General features: G+C 38.9%; 1 protein-coding gene across 1 annotated transcript in view; it reads left to right on the plus strand.

Annotated features, from left to right (window-relative positions):
* Nucleotides 1-20,883, plus strand: part of LOC117402429 (cAMP-specific 3',5'-cyclic phosphodiesterase 7B-like) — a 92,278-nt gene that overhangs the window by 7,593 nt on the left and 63,802 nt on the right. Inside the window, exon 2 of the mRNA XM_034003557.3 lies at nucleotides 17,488-17,548. Coding sequence (XP_033859448.3) covers nucleotides 17,488-17,548 — 61 coding nt within the window. The remainder of the gene's footprint in view (nucleotides 1-17,487; nucleotides 17,549-20,883) is intronic.

The raw sequence follows: 20,883 nt of genomic DNA on the forward strand, positions 1-20,883 counted from the left end.
TGTACCCTGAAGTGGAGACGAAACATGAGGAAGGCAGACCCTGGAACCTGGACCTGTCCTTGCCAGCAGGAGAGCCTTCAAGCGCCTGTATTGTTGAAGACAAGTAAAATTAACATTTTGTTTTAAGTAGAATGTAAGAACAGTAGTATTGCTTTCAATTCATGCTTTGAGTTAATGAACACTATAGTAATTGTTGGTATGTGATTTATTGAAATTGATGAGGCTCTTACAAGGCAATTATCATTCTGCGTTTTATGGCTAGAATCCAAATTTAGCTGTCTTGATAACAGATAATTCTCGAAACATATATATGAGACTAATTTAACAATGTCTTGATTATTAAATATTAACGAAAGTAAATATTTGTGTTACTAACGATACCCCTGTTTAGACTAACCTTCGTCTTAAATAGCTGTCAGCAATACAGTTGTAACCTTTAAGGGAATCTCCCATAGATTGCTTTGGATCGCTAATCAACCAGCAGGAGTGGGGTGTAGTTGTTTAAACTTTCTTTTCTGTACTGTTTAGTTTAGTTAATTCTTCCTTTCTGTATTATTTTAGTTTCGTTGTTGCACCTTTAATTTTTCCTTTATTTAGTTTTATTTGTAATAAAACTGTACCTTTGTATTCATTAAAAATGTTGTCCAGTATGGTTATTCCAGTGGTGGTGGGTTCTACATGATTATAATTCAAATAAGGTATTATATGATCACAATTTAAATTAGTCCAAATATAAATATACCTTGTACACTACACTTCTCCATGAGAGGTTAGCACGGGGGCATTGTCTATAACACTAATATACTGTAGCAGTACCTCTGCTAGAGTAGCAGGTTCTAAATTTACCCTTTACAACCCTTAAACTAGTTTACCATGGTATTTTTGCAGTTTGTTTGCACTTTTACCACACTTTTTCCATGGTAATACCATGTATTAACCATAATGTACCCTGGTTTACCATGTTTATTAACATGCTTTACCATACCTCACTTACTTTACATTACTTTCCTATGCTTTACCATGCTTTCACTATGCTTTATTACGGGAACTGACTGCCAAATTGTGACCTGTAACAATAACTTTGACAACTTTGATTGAGCATTAAACTCAAAACAACTCAGAAAATGAAAAGGCTTTAAACTCCAACAAAGCGTATCGAAACCACCAAATCTACGCCAAGGTACACTGGATTATTATTTTCTCAGACAGGGAACTAGCGGTAAGAGACAGTAGTACTAAAACCACAGAGAACAACCAGAACTCAACAAACAACGACAAAACACAACAATCATTCTGCTGTTACTGGAAATGGCATCACAACCCACAAACACCAAAACCAACAAAGACATAACACATATTTCGTTTTTAGAGAAACTTAACATGAAACAGTTGAATTTGGTTCAAAAGACCCTTTGTTTGTAGATGAAATCGCCATGCAGCACTTTAAACACTTTGAAGGAGTTTTTATACCTGTGCTACCGCCAGGGGAGCGGCCTCATTATCATTTTCATCTAAGCAATTTTGAAGACAGGGCAACAGTTTGCCTTTGCGATCCAAACAAACCTCCTCAAAGCAGGACTTTTCAAAGAGCAAACAATATTGCAGGGAAGCTATTGAACACACAATAAATAAGCAGCTTGTGAGGGATACAGCTAAGCTGACAATGTAGAGAAAATAACAATGAACGTAGGTTTAAAGAACGTATTATTTATTTTAATAAAACAAAATCTTTCTTAGTCAATTGCATGACGGAAAAAGTGTTAAATAGTTGAAAGTACTGTGGATGTGTAAAGTAAGATAACATTTCACTGCATTACAGTGCTACCCCGTTGTTACGCGGTTGTCGAGGTCCATAGTTGACCACGTTATTTGTGTTTCGCCTTATAACGAATATTGGCATTTTTGTTCCTGAAATGATTTAAAATGGCCAAATTAATATGGAATACTATGGAAAATGAAGGAATGAGACACACACAATTTGCAGGTACTTGAATCCACGGTTTATTGGGACGATTATTCCCGGACCGTCAGCCTGGGCCACACCAAAAACAACAAACAGTCTTGCACTCTCACACAGCAGCTTGTCTGACTCATGTCCCCGCCTACCCGGACGTCAATCAATCCCGGCTGAGGCAAGCTTACCGCTTCCCTGATTACACACACACACACACACACACACACACACACACACACACACACACACACACAAACACACACACATGGTCTGTAGACCAGTCATGTAACAGTATAAATCCAAAAGAATACAGTGCACGGACGGGAGCTTTATAAGTATTATATGTCCCAATTACAACTTAAATGGGTTACAGATGGTTATCATGTGAGTTATACATCCTTGGTTGCCCTTAAACATGATTTTTTACCCACATATGCGGTTATTGTTTTGCTTTATTTTTGCTACAACAATGTTGTTAGCATTACAATGTTTTAATTTGATCATGTAAACAAAATTAAAAGACCAAGTACAGTAGCTTCAGATGTCATTTATTTTTTAACATTTCCTTTACTATTTCGTGGTGTTCTACCGTCATTATGACTGCTTCTGGGTTTTGTTTCTCCAATACTGACATCAACAATGGATAATTGCATGCAACATCGACAATAGATAATTGCTAAGCATACGACATGGTTTATTTAGATTTCCAGAAAGCTTTTGACAAAGTACCACATAAAAGATTAATTCTCAAACTGAACGCAGTAGGGATTCATGGAAATGCAAGCACATGGATTAGGGAGTGGTTAACATGTAGAAAACAGAAAGTACTGATTAGAGGAGAAACTTCAAAATGGAGCGAGGTAACCGGTGGTGTACCACAGGGATCAGTATTAGGTCCTCTGCTATGCCTAATCTACATTAATGATTTAGATTCTGGTATAGTAAGCAAACTTGTTAAATTTGCAGATGAAACAAAAATAGGAGGAGTGGCAAAGGTCATTCAAAATAATCGAGACTGCATTCAGAACTGGGCAGACACATGGCAAATTACATTTAATAGAGAACAGTGTAAAGTACTGCATGCAGGCAATAAAAATGTGCATTATAAATATCATATGGGATATACTGAAATTGAAGAAGGAATCTATGAAAAAGACCTAGGAGTTTATGTTGACTCAGAAATGTCTTCATCTAGACAATGTGGGGAAGCTATAAAAAAGGCCAACAAGATGCTCGGATATATTGTGAGAAGTGTTGAATTTAAATCAAGGGACGTAATGTTAAAACTTTACAATACATTAGTAAGACCTCACCTAGAATATTGTGTTCAGTTCTGGTCACCTCGTTACAAAAAGGATATTGCTGCTCTAGAAAGAGTGCAAAGAAGAGCAACCAGAATTATCCCGGGTTTAAAAGGCATGTCGTATGCAGAGAGGCTAAAAGAATTGAATCTATTCAGTCTTGAACAAAGAAGACTACGCGGTGATTCTGATTCAAGCATTCAAAATCCTAAAAGGTATAGACAATGTCGACCCAGGGGACTTTTTTGACCTGAAAAAAGAAACAAGGACCAGGGGTCACAAATGGAGATTAGATAAAGGGGCATTCAGAACAGAAAATAGGAGGCACTTTTTTACACAGAGAATTGTGAGGGTCTGGAACCAACTCCCCAGGAATGTTGTTGAAGCTGACAACCTGTGATCCTTCAAGAAGCTGCTTGATGAGATTCTGGGATCAATAAGCTACTAACAACCAAACGAGCAAGATTGGCTGAATGGCCTCCTCTCATTTGTAAACTTTCTTATGTTCTTACTATAATTCCCCTCTAAATCTGCCTTTGCCTGGCTGTGAACGCAGCATGATCCGTGTGGATGAGGAAGGGCAATCTACACAGATAGTGGACCACTGCCACTACTGCAAGCAACTCCTGTCGGGTGACGCAGTACCGTGGCTCTGCCTTGGTCAGGGACCGGCTGAAATAAGCCACTACCTGCACTCCCCGCAGTTTGCTGGTACATATCGGGCTCACCAGTGTCACGCTCGACCTGGTGTCCACCAGTGCAATGCAGGGGACCCCTTCAATCAACATGGGGATGTGGCAATCATCCCCCACAGTCGTCCTCCCCATGACTACTGCTGGGCCTGACAGGTTGGTGTCGCTTGCTGAGCTGGGCTTTAGCGCACTGTGGGTCGGCTCCTTGTTGATTCCTCCTCCGTCATCACCTCCTCCCACTCTGCAGGATCTGAGAGCTCTCTGGTCCCGAGTGCCTCTATGAATTGTAGCCTGGCTTGTTCTCCTTGTTCAGCGGGGGAAGACTCTGCGTATGCCCGCCGACTCTCCCTCTCCAGCTCCGACACAAGACTGGCTAGGCTCCCTTTGGCCACCACAGATGGTGTTGCAGCCTTATCTTGAATTCCTCTGGATGGACCAGGCTCCTGAAGCTCGCTCAGAGCCGTGTATTATCCCAGGCTGTCGTTCGGAAGGTTTAAAAGGACCAGCTGTGCATCGCCCCTCAGTGTCCCTATCAGTCGGCTCGCCTTCTCTGCCTCGCTCCAGCTGTGCAGCTTGCCCAGTGTCTCCAGCTGCACTGCAAAGGCTTCCCAGCTACTGGTGATCTTTATTCCGCCTGGCTGTTCTCTCAACTTCCCACTTGTTCTCTGCCAACCGCTTGGGTCTTGCTGCTTGCCTGCTCTGACTCTGCTCTCCGTCTCCTGCTCAGCAACCCACTCTCGCAGCAAGTCTCAGGAGACGCCCTCTCTTGCTACCAATCTCCACCCGGACAGTGATGTTGTGTCAGCTCCGGTCGCACCTTCCACCGACTCCTTTACTTTCCACAGTGTTCGATCCATCCCACTTCTGATTACCAATGTAGCAATGGTGAAATTGCCAACGAAAAAATAAGGCAGTCTTGACAACAGAGCACAGTTCAATAGCCGGCAGGCTCTTTATTTGCATCAGCAGGTTCACAGCTAGTAATACAGCTCACAGCACTTGCAATCCTCTATCATACCCACTCAGACCCAGACACAGAGTTACAAGTATGTGAGGCTTTGACTAATCAGCGCCCACTGACCTTTAACTAACAGCAATGTAATAGATGATCACGTTCCTCACCCAGACAAAGTCCTGTACAGCCGCATGGGGTTCACGTGAACAGCATCTGGTGACCCCTGTGCACACTGCCTGATCCAGTGCAAGCAATCAAGACCCACAAATTAACAGTTCTGGAATGCAATGCAGCCTCAGACAAAGCCGGTCCGACTGCGTCCACCGCTACAATACATTGTTTCAGAGGAAACGAACAAGACCAAGTCTGTTTGAAACGGAACCAGTGTGAATGCAGCCTAAAAGACTTTAGTGCTACCTTGAAAAGTAAATGACGTAGGATGTTTGATGTTGGATTTTCAAGCTTTTTTCTTTTTTTTTTATTCAGTAAGTTAGAACATGGGCCCTTGATAATTTATCAGGATGTGTAGCATACAGGGTGTAGCGTGCTACTGTAGTTCTCCAAGTTCCTTTTCAGCAAAGCCAACTGTGTATGCATGAAACCTCTGCATTGAAGAAGTCAGAGCAAATAATGAGGCTAGTGTACTCAACAGAGTGTGTGCTGTTGATACTGAATGAAAATGTCTGCAGCCAGACAGTGAGACGAGCCTGAAGCTCTGCTCAAAAAACTGCGGTGTTTAGAAACTTCTTACATTTATTATTGCTGTTTCTTGTGCTATTCATATCTAAGAACGATTTTGTTTAAATATTATATTTTTATTCATGTAATCAACTCAGGAATGTAGCTGAGTACATTTCACACATATTATTTGCAGGAAATCGGAATCATAACCAGGAGATTACAGTTTATATCATATCCCTGGTGTTGTAATATGTAAACATTGCTGGGGATATGATGTCCTGTAATAGTTTATTGGCAATGAGGTACATTTTAATGATAGATGCTTCAATTACAGCAAATTTTTTCATGAACACAAGGTATTGTATGGGCTGAATTTATTACCTTTCTTTTAGTATTTCTATATACTTGTAGGATTAACTTTTAGTTCACTTTTTATTTTAAGAGGTACATTGTTGCAGAGTTGCTGTAGACAGACAAATACTGTGGGATTACACGTTTACTGTAACTTTAAATTCATCATATGAAATAAAAAATAAAAAATTCTGAAAAAAACGTACCGTATGGTTGCAGAAAAAAAGTTTTCTGCCAAGCAGGTAAAGCTATTAAAATTCAGACAGAGTAGAACTTAATGTACTCAAAGAGTTCAAAGTGTGGAAATGCCGAGTGATTTTTCTATTGATTCTAGGATGTGTAAATGATTCATGTGCAGTGGTAGTTGTTCCACTGTAGGTGTAAGAGATCTAATGGAATTTACTTGAGCTTCATATATGTTGGCTATGCCAAGCACAGTCTATCATTCCAATCAATACATGCTGTTCCTTTGAAAATATATGAGACTAATTTGTCCTGCTCTCAGAAGGCAACCCGAGGCTTCTTTCAAAATGTATCTTTGGATCTCTGATCTTGAAAGATGTTAAAAATGTTCTTATTTTTTTTATTATTTAAATGAATAATTTGTGTTCTCTCTGTAATTCTGAAAGTTGAAGGCTTTGGCTTCTTTTTTTTTAGATTTTTGACATACAGAAATCTTTAACATGATCCTGTTGCAAGATTGCACAATATTATAGGACAAAGCTTGTGCAATATTATTACAAAATAAAATCTTAGCTGGGCCTTTGCCATACAAAATGTTATGATTAACTTTTTTTCAGAAGTAAATCTTAAATATGGATTTTTTTCTAATTACTGAAAAACATGGACATTAAAATAATTGTAATTTTATGCACAGTTCACAAAAGTTATGTTTTGAGGACTGATTTATTCAGGCCTTTTCTTTTCAAAGCGCATTATAATTTATTATCAGGTTTTCAGTTATCAAAACGTTTTCAACTGATTAAGAGAATTTTGGAGTGTATTCTAATTTTTTAAAGCACTGTTGAACTTCATAGAATGTTTATAAACACTTCAAAAACAGTACTGTGATACCCTTGTTCACACTTGCATCAAAATGATACTGGTAAAATTAGTTTCGGTTTAGAATATACAGATATGATAACACTTTCTGTCCTAACTGATTTTACAACACCAGTACAAGACCGATACTGTTATGATATGCCTGTCCACATTTAAAATGGTTTATATCGATACACTTACATCAAAGATACTCTGTATACACCAAGATAGTCAACTCCATTGACTCTTTATAGGGACCTCCATCATGCTGCACGCAAAGGGTTGTGGGATACAGGGAGCTCGGGAGAAGATTTTCTATTGACTGTCAATGGAGCAACTTTGAGCTTATTTTATCGACGTTTAAAAATATGAAAAACTTTTGAAGTCTATTTTAGTCTTGCCCAGGGTGTCTGAAAAACATAACCTGTGGTAATCATGACATCCCGTAATCTATACGAAAAATTCACTTTTCTGAACGTAGTACCAGAGATGGCGCATGCGCAAAAAACAGCGATGAGCGTTTCACACAGTACTAGAGTAGACGGGTGCAATTATAAAACTTGGATTTGTTGGTATTGGCCGTCAGTTTTTATATGTTTTACTTCTGTAACTTATCTGTAAATATAAAAAGGAATACATTAATTAAACAATATATGCCTTTACAGGAAAAGTAAAGGCATATAAAAAACATTGTACAAACAGAAGTTAAACAATTGGAAAGGCAAGTTTGAAAAAGTATGTTTTGAGACAGCTTTTAAAAATATTCAAAGGCTCAGATTCCCTGATGACATTTGGAAGAGCATGGAAAATGTGAGCCAACTTTTCATTGGATCATTTAGTACACATACTATTTGCTTTAAATTCATTGGCTCTTATTTCCTTTCTAAAGAACTGATTGGCCCAAATTTGTACGTGTAGTAAAAATAGTACGTGTAGTTAACAAAATAGAACGCGTAGTGTATTGCAGTACTACACGTAGTAATTTATTTGAAACGTATACTAACAGCACACGTTTTTGACCCAGATGGCCTTCCATAGTTAACGACATATACTATTTTTACTACACATACAAATTTCATGCCACAGGTAGATCCAAACTATCAAGGCTTCTTAGTTTTAGGGATTCGAAGTCTTTGATACTGAACATTTTTTGCATACTTACTGTAATTTTAAGGACAGTTCCTCTGTTTAGTATCAACTACAGTGAACCAAATCCACCCTGAGTTAGACCTGAATGGTTTAAAGACAGCTCTACTTGCTTTAAATATGAATCATGTATTACTTTGCTGCCCCTATAGTGAATATGACCTCAGTATAACCAATGCACTTATTCAATACTTAATGCTGTATGGAAAGGAAAGTGCAAGAGGTTAAAATAACTGTATTTTTTTTTAATCTAAAGTATATAAGAAATTATTAACCTGATATACCTATATCTGTCACAATATTTAAAACAGCTGCTAAACTGGGTTTCTGTTCTGGGAAAACCATGTCTGTTGTTGTGACAGAAGGCCAAGCCCTCTGTCGCACATTTTAAAAAATGTATCTCTGCAAACCCACACCTAGTGGCATAGCTAGGCTTGGAAATTTGGGTTGGCCCCAGCATAGGGTGGATGGGCAATGACCAAAGGTCTGACATCACAGGAACCCTGAATACATCAAATATTTTCCCTGTAAATCCATTTAAAATGCTTGAAGTAGACAAAAAATAAATGTACATATATCTGCAGTGAATTCACTTTAAAAAGCCAGACCAGTGAGAACACAGGTGTTGTTGTCCATCAAATCAACACTACGAAGGTCACTCTCGAAATCAGGACTTATGAACTGAGAATACCTCTCTTAAGAAAGGGGATCAAGACTAAAAGGCTAGAATATGCACAAGAACACAGAAATTGGACTATGGAACAATGGTCTAAAAGGTGCTTTGGACTGTTGATGGATGGACAACGACATCACTGCCTTGTGCCAGTTCTGTTCAATCCAATGCTTGTCTTCTTTCTATTCCTTAAGGATAGTATCTTCAGGTATTGCTCATCCTTGTTAGACAGCTGTTTTGGGTCTTCCAGTCCTGGGTTTGTCAATTACAGATGATGTTTCTTTGTATTTGTTGACTATGCTTCGGATACCACACCTTGAAAATGGAGTGATGCAATCTATTACACTCAATGTTTTTCCTTCTTTATGCAAGTCAAGAGTGTTATAATAGTAGAAAACACTAGTGGGGACTTTGAATAAAGTGTTGATGCTCATAATGCATTAGAGTAGAAAAATGCAACATGTCTAAGACTTTTGCACAGCAGTGTCTGTATATATTTTGACTTACCAAACTAATGTAACTTAAAATGTGAAAACTTATCCTAACATAGTTCATCAGAAATTGTTCGAACCTTGCAGTGTTCAAGTCCTTAACTCATAAGGGCCAGATTTTGATGATGGGAGGAAAACTCTAGTGCTAGGGCAAAACACGTTTGCTCTGGATTTTGGTTAAAAAAAACTTGGCCCAAAAGATAACAAACTGCCTTTGCCCAGTAATGGGATTTCGGTAACATAGTTTGTCCCATCCTTTACCATCTGAGTTAGTGCCAGTGGTCAGAATAACTTTCAGGGTGTTACCTCATTTGCATGTTAGCTTTGAGCATTTTTTATGACAGCAGAGATGGGGGAGTCTCAAAATAGCCAGATAAGGGTTAGGGTTACTTGAAATGCAGAGAGAGGTGGTGATCAGCTGGAGCAGTGAGTAGGTCGGTCCGGGCGGAGACCAGAGAGTCTTCAAAATCCTCGGCCAGTTTCACTGCATCTTCCAGAGTGTCGGGGTTGTGGCACCGTATCCACGCTTCTGTGTCGGTGCCGACCACATGGCAGAACTGTTCCACCACTATCGCCTCGCCCATCTGTAGGCTCGTCTTCTTGGTGGGGTTCAGCCAGTGTACCATGTGGTCACACAGCTTCTGCGAGACCACCATGGGGGGTGTATCTGGGGATATTTTGTACTCACTAAACCGTACGCGGTGTGTTTCTCACGTGGTGTTGAGATGACGGAGGATAGCTAGCTTTACCAGGTCGTACTGGGCGGCTTCGGCATCCGTCATGGCCTGGTATGCTGCCTGAGCCTCCCCGATCAGGCAGGGTCCCAGCTGGCTCGCCCAGAACTCCTGTGGCGGTGGTAGCCAGCCGTTCAAAGGCGACCAGGTAAGACTCCGGGTCATCCTCTGCCGTCATCTTCTGTGCCTGTGCCTTTGGGGCTGTCATCACGTATCCTGCTGGTCCGTTCAGCGTCATTGCCAGACCGACCCTCTTGATGAGCGCTGTGTACCTCTCCTCTCTCCGTTTCTCCTCAACCTCCCGTCTGCTGTCCAGTGCCTCCAGCAGCGCCGATAGTGAAGCGTGATCCATCCTATTTTTCTGACACCATGTGTGGCAAAGTGGTTTGCAGTGCGTAGGTGTAGAGGTGTTGCAGTTCTCAAGAGAGTGACAGCAACAATGTTATGGGTGAAATGATGGTTTCTTTTGTAATCCAAAGTCAATAATGTTAACTGGCAATACACAACAATGTGTATTGCTCAATAAAAACCCACGGGTTTCAGTTCTGAAACAATAAACACAGTCTTTAATGCACACACAATATACAAACACAGTCACAAGTCCAAAGTGAGTGCTGTAGTGCTCGTGGTGCAAATACAATTAATCATGAAACAAGTGCAGTGTTGTCCGGGTTTGTGCTGGCCTGTAGCGATAGATCCGGATCATGTTAGCCGTCTAATAACAACAAAGAAGTATATAATTAGACACGACAAAACAAACAAAACATTCACGATATATAACATGGTTCTCCTTCCAGGTTGGCGTTAACCATAACAAAGGAACAGATCACCTCGCTACATCCCCTTAAGTACCGTCAATTACGCCCCCTTGGTAAACGATTGCAACCGCGCCTCCAATCCTCAGCTGCCACATCCCTTCCCTTCCGTGTTGACGACTCTGTGTACCGTAGCTCCGCCCCCTTTCTAGATGGCCGACTTCCACCTAACCCTGGTGTGACAGGATGGACATGTGGTGACGTCAGGCCAGTGCAGGAAGAAAAGAACACTGACAGGGAGGTACCGCAGGCAAAAGGCGCAGCGCGCCATTTATTTTCAACCAAAATAAAATAAATATTTTAACAGAAAATACACACTTGTTCACAGAGTGAAAATAAAACAGTTAAACAAAACAAAAATCTCGAACCCAAAATACGCGGATCGGTCAGGCTGGGCAGTAGCCTTCACTGATCTAATAATAATAGATTTATTTTAGTTTTGTTTTCTTTTCACTCACTTTCCCTTTCCTCCTCCGAACACTCACCACCCGGAGTGCAGAGAGCTGCAGGTTTTTATACAGGTGACCATCTCCCGATTTAGCAACAAATTAATCACTTAATTCGGGAGATGACCAAGGTTTTTAATTATTTCTAGCAGAGGACGAGCACCCAATCTCGCCTCTGCCAGAACACATTTAAACAAACAAAAACAAAACACACACGGCGCTTCGCTGTCATATATAAATACAAAAATCATAATCAAATACGACACAGGGGCGGAGGGGGAGACTCTGTTCTAAAAATAAATAAACAAATAAATGTACAGGGTTCCTCGCTCTGTTACACCTGGGAATTAATTGTCTGGCCATCCAGTACAGGACACTCTGTTCCCTTTACACAGCGCCCTCAGAGGTCGGAGGGATATTTATCACCAAGAACCATTCTGTCTCTATTCACAATTTATTTTAAAATAAATCAATAAATTATATAGCAATGCAAACTGTGATATGGAAATTTAGGGCTGCTCTGAAAAGTATAGATTTATATGGAAAAAAAATCAATAAATACAATTATATTTCATTCTTCATAATTGGAAGTAATGTATTTCATATTGTTTTACATTTGAATATGCACTAGCTGTGTGGCATCATTCTGAATTTGCAAATGTTGAAGAAGAAAATATTCTCTTAGAAAAATACATAATTTGGAATGCATTATTTAACACACACGCTGGCTCGTTGAGGTCATTTAAAAAAAATTCATTATGTCGAGATCATAAGATCATTTATCTCAGGATTTCGACAGCACAAGTTGTAGTAATGATTTCCATTTTCTCGAGATTCTGGGATAAATTATCTTGTGAGCTTGATGAGAATTCAATTTTTTCGATGGCCTCAACGAGCCGCCGTACACACAGGTATGAATTATGGGCTTTATATTAAAATGTATGAAGCCCATAGGCTCATTCTGCCTGTACAGTGTCACTTTAGAGACGTCCGAAATCCTGATAGTGTAAAAAGTTAATCAAATAGCAGCATTGTATGCAGTTAGCAAATGGGGAAACCCTGGTTAGAGGTTATTGGCCTTTTGTAAAACTACTGTATACAAGACTCCACCCTTTCAAATGATGCATTTATAATGATGTACACAAAGTTACATAACTTTATTCATTTCCTCAGATCTCTGTGTATTTGATCAACTGTATACCCTAACTTACAGTCCAGCATGATGTGTCAAAAACAATGGTATAAGTACCTCTAAAGGAGTGTAAATGACTGATGTGCAGGATATACAGTACACATGGTTCTGCTGTATAACACAGGTTACCAGGGGTGTAGTGGGACCGGAGTGTCTATACTTTTTTGGTGGTGGGGCTCCACTCCGCCACTTACTTATTACCTCAACATTTTATTTAGGTATTTGGATTTTATTAATACAGACACTTTTCATGGACCCTGACCACAGCTTATATTCGTCAATAGAAATGTCCAAAGGGTGTGAAAAATGACTTCATTCATAACACAGTCTTTTTTTTCAAAGATACAAAGAAGTGTCTAACTTTTCAGTTTTCACCTTCTTATTTATACTATAGCCTATCACAGCTAGTTATCCTCCTGTTGGAAGTCGTGTTTGTTTTTCTGCAATCCTAAGGTGTAAATTAAGCAGTAATGACCCACAAACTGTGAGCCGTATCCTTGCAAAGCATCTAAAAATCAATGCAACAAAGACAACACATCCGTCTGGCCTGCTACAAAAACATCATGTGTACCATCTACTATTTCTCTGCTCAACAGTTTTAAAATCAACAATGACTGCATTTAACAAATAATACCAGACAGAGATGTTTTTTGTCATTAAGTTGAACTGGAGTAAAAAGATCCTCATCTCTACTGAATATTATAATGAGGTCTTCCTGGATTTTACAACTTGTGAAATTGATCTGAGTTCTGTATGAAATAAATGATCCATTTCTACCTGCACTATTTAGACAGAATCAATGGGCAATAACTGTGTTTTCGTTACATATCCATTGGATGCTGTATAAGTAATGGTTATTATGTAATTACATTGCTGCAAGCTACTCTGTAAGAGGTTTGTATTGTAATAGAACAGCAGGGAAGATGTCATGTTCTCTGTTTAAATATTCAATAAACAGAAACAGTTTGTTACATTGAATAAAGAGCCTGTTGCAAGAAGATAGTATCAATGTAAATTATGTAGGAATGCATTGAGAATGTAAGACATTTTACATATTGATATGTCATGTATTCAAATTGAATTATATTGTGAACTACTATAGGGCTTCTTATTAAATTCATATTGGACATATTGTACATACACATCAATCCCTCAAACATTTCACACATACAGCACTGATATTGTACCCTAATCCTAACACTAATTCAGCATGAACTGACGGTTATAGTGTGACCAATTTTACTGACACATTAAATTAAGGGTCTGTTTGAAATTAATTGAAATTATGGTTCTTTTCAGCAATTGTATATAGAAAAGGGCACAATACAATGGTTAATGTCTAATAGTTTTTAGAACTGTGACACTAAATGAAAGCACTGTTAGTTGTTCTGGTTTTGTTGTATTACAGTTATTGCAATGTTTTTGTTATACTCCCCAGATGCAGTGTGTTTGATTCTTTAAATTAAACTAATTTTCATCTTAAGAAATCCCTGCTGTTTTAAATAATACTGTGTCCATTAATTATAATGAAAATAAGTGTGCACTCATCAGGCATAATCATGGTCTCTCTTGTTGTTATAAAATATTAACAGTTCATCTTTTTTTTTTAGTCACACAGAAGTAGTAGGGTGGAAGGAATGTATTTTTTTAGAATAAAACAACCAATTGGGTCTAGAAATGGAAGTTTATTTATTACCAATTGTCAGTTTGTCTGTGGTAGAATACAGTCGTCAATGCACGCACATTATTTTTTTGAAAATCTGTTTAGTCTCCAAGCAGATCTTCCTCTGTGACAGATATGATAAAAGTGTACACAGACTAATGATATCGCAAAGGAGCATCACAGAAACACATCTTCTTTCAAGACAAATCTGCCTGCAGTATATGGGGAAGAACTAGAAATCTTAAAAAAAAGTCAAGTAGACAAATGCATGTCTATTCGGTGTTACGAGAAAATGTTTGTTTCTTACAGTTTCTCCTTACAGTTGGACAAAACATATGTTTGTTGCAAACCATGTACTCAGTAGATAGATAAATAGATATACAACACAAAGTGTTGTGGAAAAAGTAATTCACTGCAGAGCAATAAAACTCATCAAGTAGAGGCAACAACAAAGGTTCATGTAGGGCTATATAGCTGAATTCTATACATTATATGGCATGAACTACTTAAATTGATAAGCACACATTGCAAGTGGGGCTACCACAACATTTCTTAAGGGATGACTGTGGAAGGGTGGTGGGCAATTCACTGACACACACAGGAGACAGAAGGTTTAATTGAAAACACCACACTGGTGCCCAGTTTTATTATTTTATATATTTTCTGTTAGTCCGCAGAGGGCGCTGTTGTCCGTGGCCTGAATACCGGCAACGGTAAACAGGACCACAGAAATACCAATACTGGTAAACAGTTAATACTGGCGCACTCACAGGAGCTCTGAAATAATAAATAACAAAAGGCGAAAGAAAAGGGAAAATAAAACACAGTAATAACTACAAAATAAAGGTGCTGCTTACGCAGTGCCCCCACTGCCGCTAAGCCGGTCAGTTCGGGTCTTCGACCTACGCTCAGCTATTCCCTATACACTGGGGTGACCAGAGATCACCGTATACCTACACACGTCCCTTCGGGTACATAATTATTTATTTTAATTCTTTGTTTACCTGTTTAAGAGCAGTCTTCCTCAGCCGTGCTTGCCTGTTTTGGTCGCTTGCTCCAATCACTGGTGTTCTTGCCTGGTCTATGTTTACACTGGCCTTCTCAGCCAGCATCTCTGTGTATTTCCAATCACGGCCACCCGAATGCATAACCAAGCGCAGTACTTATGGCCCGCCTCTCAGCCACTCAGAGAGAGGGAAAACCAACACACCCTCTTACCCACCTCTCCTTGTCACTGCCATGACTGACAGGTGGATCTATGAGGCTGCTGTCCCCTTCCTGCAGTACCACGCATGCACCAGATAGTCAGCACAGATCCCCCCCCCACCCCCCACCCCCCTCCCGTTACAATGACTTTTATGTTAATATAATTTTGTTCACAGGCATTTGTGGGCAGTCACAACATTCCGTCCCATGGAACTGGTCATCTTAATTATAGTACAGAACTGTAAAAGGGTTAATGTGTGATGCTGATCATCAAGGCATGTGTAAAAGTAATAATCTGTATACTCCTAACTCACTCATCCAGCTTGACTTCCTTTGGTTTTTCCATTTAACTTGCTGACGAAAAGCTTCTGTACATGACACGTGCTGTATCAGCACATGTAGAACAAAATGACACAGCCATCAGCTAAGAAATGTAATTACATTTTATTACATACACGGTCATGCACAGTACATTCCATTTAAAATATTTAAAAAATACTACTGTATCCATATTTAATGATGTGTTTTTTCTGCTCTGTATTTTTATTTAAGAGTACATTTCTTTTTTGTGGGTTAATGTTAAGATGTACTTATAATAAATCTGGTACTGGTGTACAGCTGTAAAAAAAGAGACATTACAGGTATTTAAGATGCAGTACAGTAGACTGGCTAATCTGAATCAGATTAGTCCAAACTGACCTATCATAATGCTTTCTTATAGAAGCTGTAGAAACCAAACTCTACATTCTGGCAGTGTCATAAGCTGAAGAGGTCATTTTATATTTTATACTTTATGTGCTTAGTATTAGTTTGTAATTTCTGCAATTGCAGAAACGTACCTTTTCTGGGAAGATATGTGGTGCACAGCCTAGTACTGACCAGTAGGTGGAGCACAACAGCTCTGTAACAAACTACAGAAATCCAGAGGACTGAAAAAAGTTGTTGAAAGGAAGAGATTACCTGGAATAAGACCCAGGATGAGTCATTTTAAGGGCAAACTGCAGATCCTAAATATGGGATTTATGTTAAGACAATCCACATTTGCATGGACAAAAACAATTGAATTGCACAATCCATGTTCTGGCTCAGACCTGATAGTGACAGCTGCATTATGACAATATTATACTGTTAAGTTCAGTACAAGGGACTGTATTACATGTTGGAGAGCTAATATCGTATTAAATCAGGACCCCACTCTTGAGTCTAGTGGGCCGGTCGGAATCAGAGATTTGTATCTAGAAAAAAAAGAGACAGTCACATAGCATGAATCTTGCGAATGAAGCACAGATAATGTGCACAAACATTCATGCACACTGATTACAACTATACAACCCGATATATAAAATAAACTGTCTTTGAAAGTAAGAGAACAAATGGGAACATTAGTGAACTTTACAACACACATGACTAAGCAGGAATTGAAATGGATTAATAAATAAGAGATAGAACATTAGAATAGGGTAAAAGTACACAAATGCAAACCTTTAAAAAGATAAATGTCATGAAAACTAAGCAACAGAGTAGAAAAAGGGGGCGTACTGTATGAATCATAGAAGTGGAGTGTAGTGGCTACAGGTAGCACATTGTCTGCACAATTCACAAACTATACATGTCTCAATGGGTTCTCTTGCTGTAAATAATAATGATAATAATAATAATTTAATGTTTCACAATAACTATCTGAATACTGCATGGTACCTACAAGTGTATTCCAGTCCTCGATTTCTTTCCAGTCTATTTTTTCTAATGCCATTCGATCACAAGTATCCCAAAGTTGTAATTCCTGGTTACTGCTTTTAAAACTAAGCTATTGGGTTAATAAAGGATTATTAGGAAGACTTTGGTCCACTTCCATGGTGTTTTATACAAAGGAAATCCCATAGTTCCCTGTCAAAATCACTTTGGTGGGGATGCACTTCAATGCTTTGCAATGCAGTCTCCATAGATTTATTAACAAATTGCCGATATTACCATTAGCAAGACAAATGACCATTAATCAGCAGCTGCTGCTATACTAGTTGTCAGTGTACTGCAGGTTCAAAACAACTGTTTAGACACAGGCACTGGTGGAAATGGTTTTCCCTAAAGCAGTATATTGCTGTATAAAAACATATGTATTCATTTTTGTTTTGTTTCTATCTTTCAGAGGTGTGGAGCAATTGCATTTGAAAGTCTTGATCAGAATGCCATCTGTTTTCGCATGCTTGGTAAGACCTTTTTTTTGTATCTCCCATCAAAGCCTTTACCTAAAGTCTCTGTGCATCAAAGGAAGTTAGTATGCCATAAAATAAAACTAACACAGGGACTTGTATATTTGTTTGTATGACTTCAAAGAGCTACTATCATGTTTTTAAAGGATCCTTGAGGATCTAAACATAAATGATGCAATAATAAGTGGTGTAATAATACTTTTGAGTACTAATATGTTTCTGTTTTTTTTTTTTTTTTTTTTTTTAAGTAAAATATGTTTGTGCTCTATATACAGGTAAAATTTGTTAAAGATCAAATTTTGTACTGGGACATCTTTCATAAAAAAATTAAAAAAAACAACTTAAGAAATTCAATGACACACTTAGTATAAGAGAATACTTTCAAGTTTAACCTGTATGCATCCGATATGGCAGGTTTTTCCTGTATGCATTCTGAAAAGAAATGAATAAGCCTGTATATTTTTGCAAAGAAGGGCTTCTCTGTCAGCCGGTTGGCGGACAGAACAAAAAAGGTTAAAATATATTAAAAAGTAGAGTTATCACTGAAATTTCAGAGGTAGCCTTCAGGGAAGCAGATGAGCTCACTTCCTTCCTAGGTTTGCTTAAATGCTCCGGAGAACACCTCTAGACATTGTTTTTCTGCTCTAAAAGGATCTATTACTTTTCAACAGGGAAACACTCTCCCAGTATGTTTCAACATATGCCCTTTAGTAGATGATTTGAAAAGCAAATGTATTATAAAAACAAACTAAACAGATTCTACTGGCTGAGATTCAAGTTCTAGTAGTCTTGTAGTTCATTTGTGGTTCGGGGAGTTCATGGAACAGAAGGTATTGTCAGTATGCTTGTTGTCAGGCAAAAAGTTCCAATTATTATTTTATTTTTTTTTTTTTATTGTATTTTGGCATGCTGTTTTTTCAAAAACATGTACACATAAAAAAAAAAAAAAAAAAAAAACAGAGACAGAAAGCTTTTCTAGGAGAAAGTTGTGGGTTAGCCTGATTTCCACTGTTCTGTGTGAAACAGAGGACCAGTTCCCAGAGCTTTGACTTTTTCATTTGTGAGACAAGAGTGTGTTCTCCATTTTGGAACCAGCTCAATTAAAAACCATTTTACTCAGTCCTTTTTGTATTTCACTGTATATAATTTGCTTCATAAAGTCAAATGAATCCTGCTGAATAATGTTACGTTATTGTAACCTTAAGTGTGGTTCAGGGGGTAGGAGTTAGGGCTGTCCCGCCAATAATATCTGCCAATCTCCCTATTTAAACCGTCATGTCCTTAACCTGTGTCTTGCGTTTTTCATTTGTGTATCGCTATGTTTGTGTATTGCTACACAGCTGACAAAAGCTGCAGACCAATCTACCCTTGATACAGTTGGATCTACCACCTCAAACTCTGCTGATCCCACTGTGATCCCACTGTGCCTGCAGATTCCGACTCGACCATTTAAATCTAAGATTATCAATTTAGAAATAAAAAAGTCTACTCACCTGCCACACTTTCAATTTCTCCCAGCGCTCAAAACATCCCAGCACCGCTTACCCATCTAGTCTCGCCACTGCCAGACTCGCCACCTCAATGCCCACTGATCCTGCCATGCACGCTCTCAGCGCATCTGTTCCCTCTGCTTGCTCTTCATCTTTTAATTTTGTTGGAGCATGTGACATGACCCAAAAGCCTGAAATTGCAAGCAAGAATAATAAAACAGCTCCTTCAAAAGCTGTTTGTTAAGCTGTAAACAGAAATAATGCTTTCTGGATAAACTGTTTCCATTGTTTTAGGACACGGATATATGTAGTCTAGATACATGTCTTTATTGTTATTAAGGCATTGTGACATGTAGTTATGGCTTGTATATTTTTTCCCTGGTAAGAAATGGCTTATTTACGGCATTTCACTCTCTAAAAATAGGTATTTCACGACTTTTCATGATTAATGATATTTATTCCTTCCGTACAGGTGCAGCAGCCAAAGTCAATGTAAACAGTTCCACTGCAGTGTAGTCTCATGTTTGTTTCCTTCCATGACATATTTTTTGCCCCACAGAATATTGCTAGTATGCCATCCTCCTCCACTATGGTGCTCCACCTTAACAGTCTCCCTCTGGGGGCAAGTGAATCTCACTTCACGAGGGGGGGCTCTCCGCGAGCCAAGGGGAAGCCCTGTACTCTTTCTTAAGTCACAAAGCACTTCTCTCCTATTCTTAATTCCTGAGGTTCTTTCTCCAAGCAGACCTTGCTCCTGTCCCATAAAACATATTGAATTACATACTGCTTTGTAGTTTTCCATATACTCTGCTGATCCCACTGTGCCTGCAGCAATGGTATAGGGGAATCTAAATATGGAGGGTTGCAGTCCCAAACAAAAAACAACACTCCAATAACCACAATCTTCTATGTACGAAACTGTGTTCTGTCATCCAGGTGGAAGTGGCACAAGTGCTCTGGTGCTGTGCTGTGCAGTGAAGCTGTGAGACATGGTTGTGAGCTGGCTCCGTGGATGCAGCACCCGATCTCTGTGTTACTCCTCTGCAAAAACAAAACAAACACAAATACATGCTCTGGCTGGTTATCCAGTCTCAGCGTAAGGGGGAGTACTCACGTAGGTGTGTCCCCTTTGTACTACCCAACTCCTCCCTGCTAACAGCCCGTCGTCATGGTTTCTCCAATCACTGCCGTAGCCGATCGCAAGGGATTCGTTTCATGTACGAGCCGCTACGCCCTTCCGCCAAGATGGCTGACCTCCGGTTCTGGTCGGGAGGGAGATTTACAACTTAGATTCTGTCTCTCTTTGTCACAGCACCGTATTCATTTTTTATCACTGCTTTCTCGCATCTGGATAAGAAAAGATAAAGAAATGTAGTGTTTTTTTTTTACTGTTCTGCTCCTTTTATCTTACTGGTCTGGGCAAGTGGTGAAATGTCGCCATGGTATGATTGGAAATGCAACAATTATGGTCTGATTTTCAAAAAACATGAGTGAAAACTAATTTGATGTACCAAAGTCATGAGGTACAAGTGATGCACATAGTCTCAGAAGCCAATGACATTCAGATAAAGTGAAATGTTTTCAAAGAAATGTATTACAGTACAATTATTGTAATTACAGCCTGAATAACTTTAAGCCTATGTGTTATGCACCAGGGTCTGCTTGGGAAGTATAACCTGTTGTAGCAAGATTAGTTCAATGGTTCATAGGGTTTCTTGCAGTTATTTTTTATGTATGCTGGTTTTGAGAGTTCTGCCCTTGGGGTTATTATCATTGCATACATTTTGAATTTTAGCAATATCTGAAAAAACAGCTTCTTAAAGAATAACATTTTCAGTTGTC

The sequence above is a fragment of the Acipenser ruthenus genome, chromosome 5 (assembly GCF_902713425.1).
Source record: "Acipenser ruthenus chromosome 5, fAciRut3.2 maternal haplotype, whole genome shotgun sequence".
NCBI classification, from domain to species: Eukaryota; Metazoa; Chordata; class Actinopteri; order Acipenseriformes; family Acipenseridae; genus Acipenser; species Acipenser ruthenus.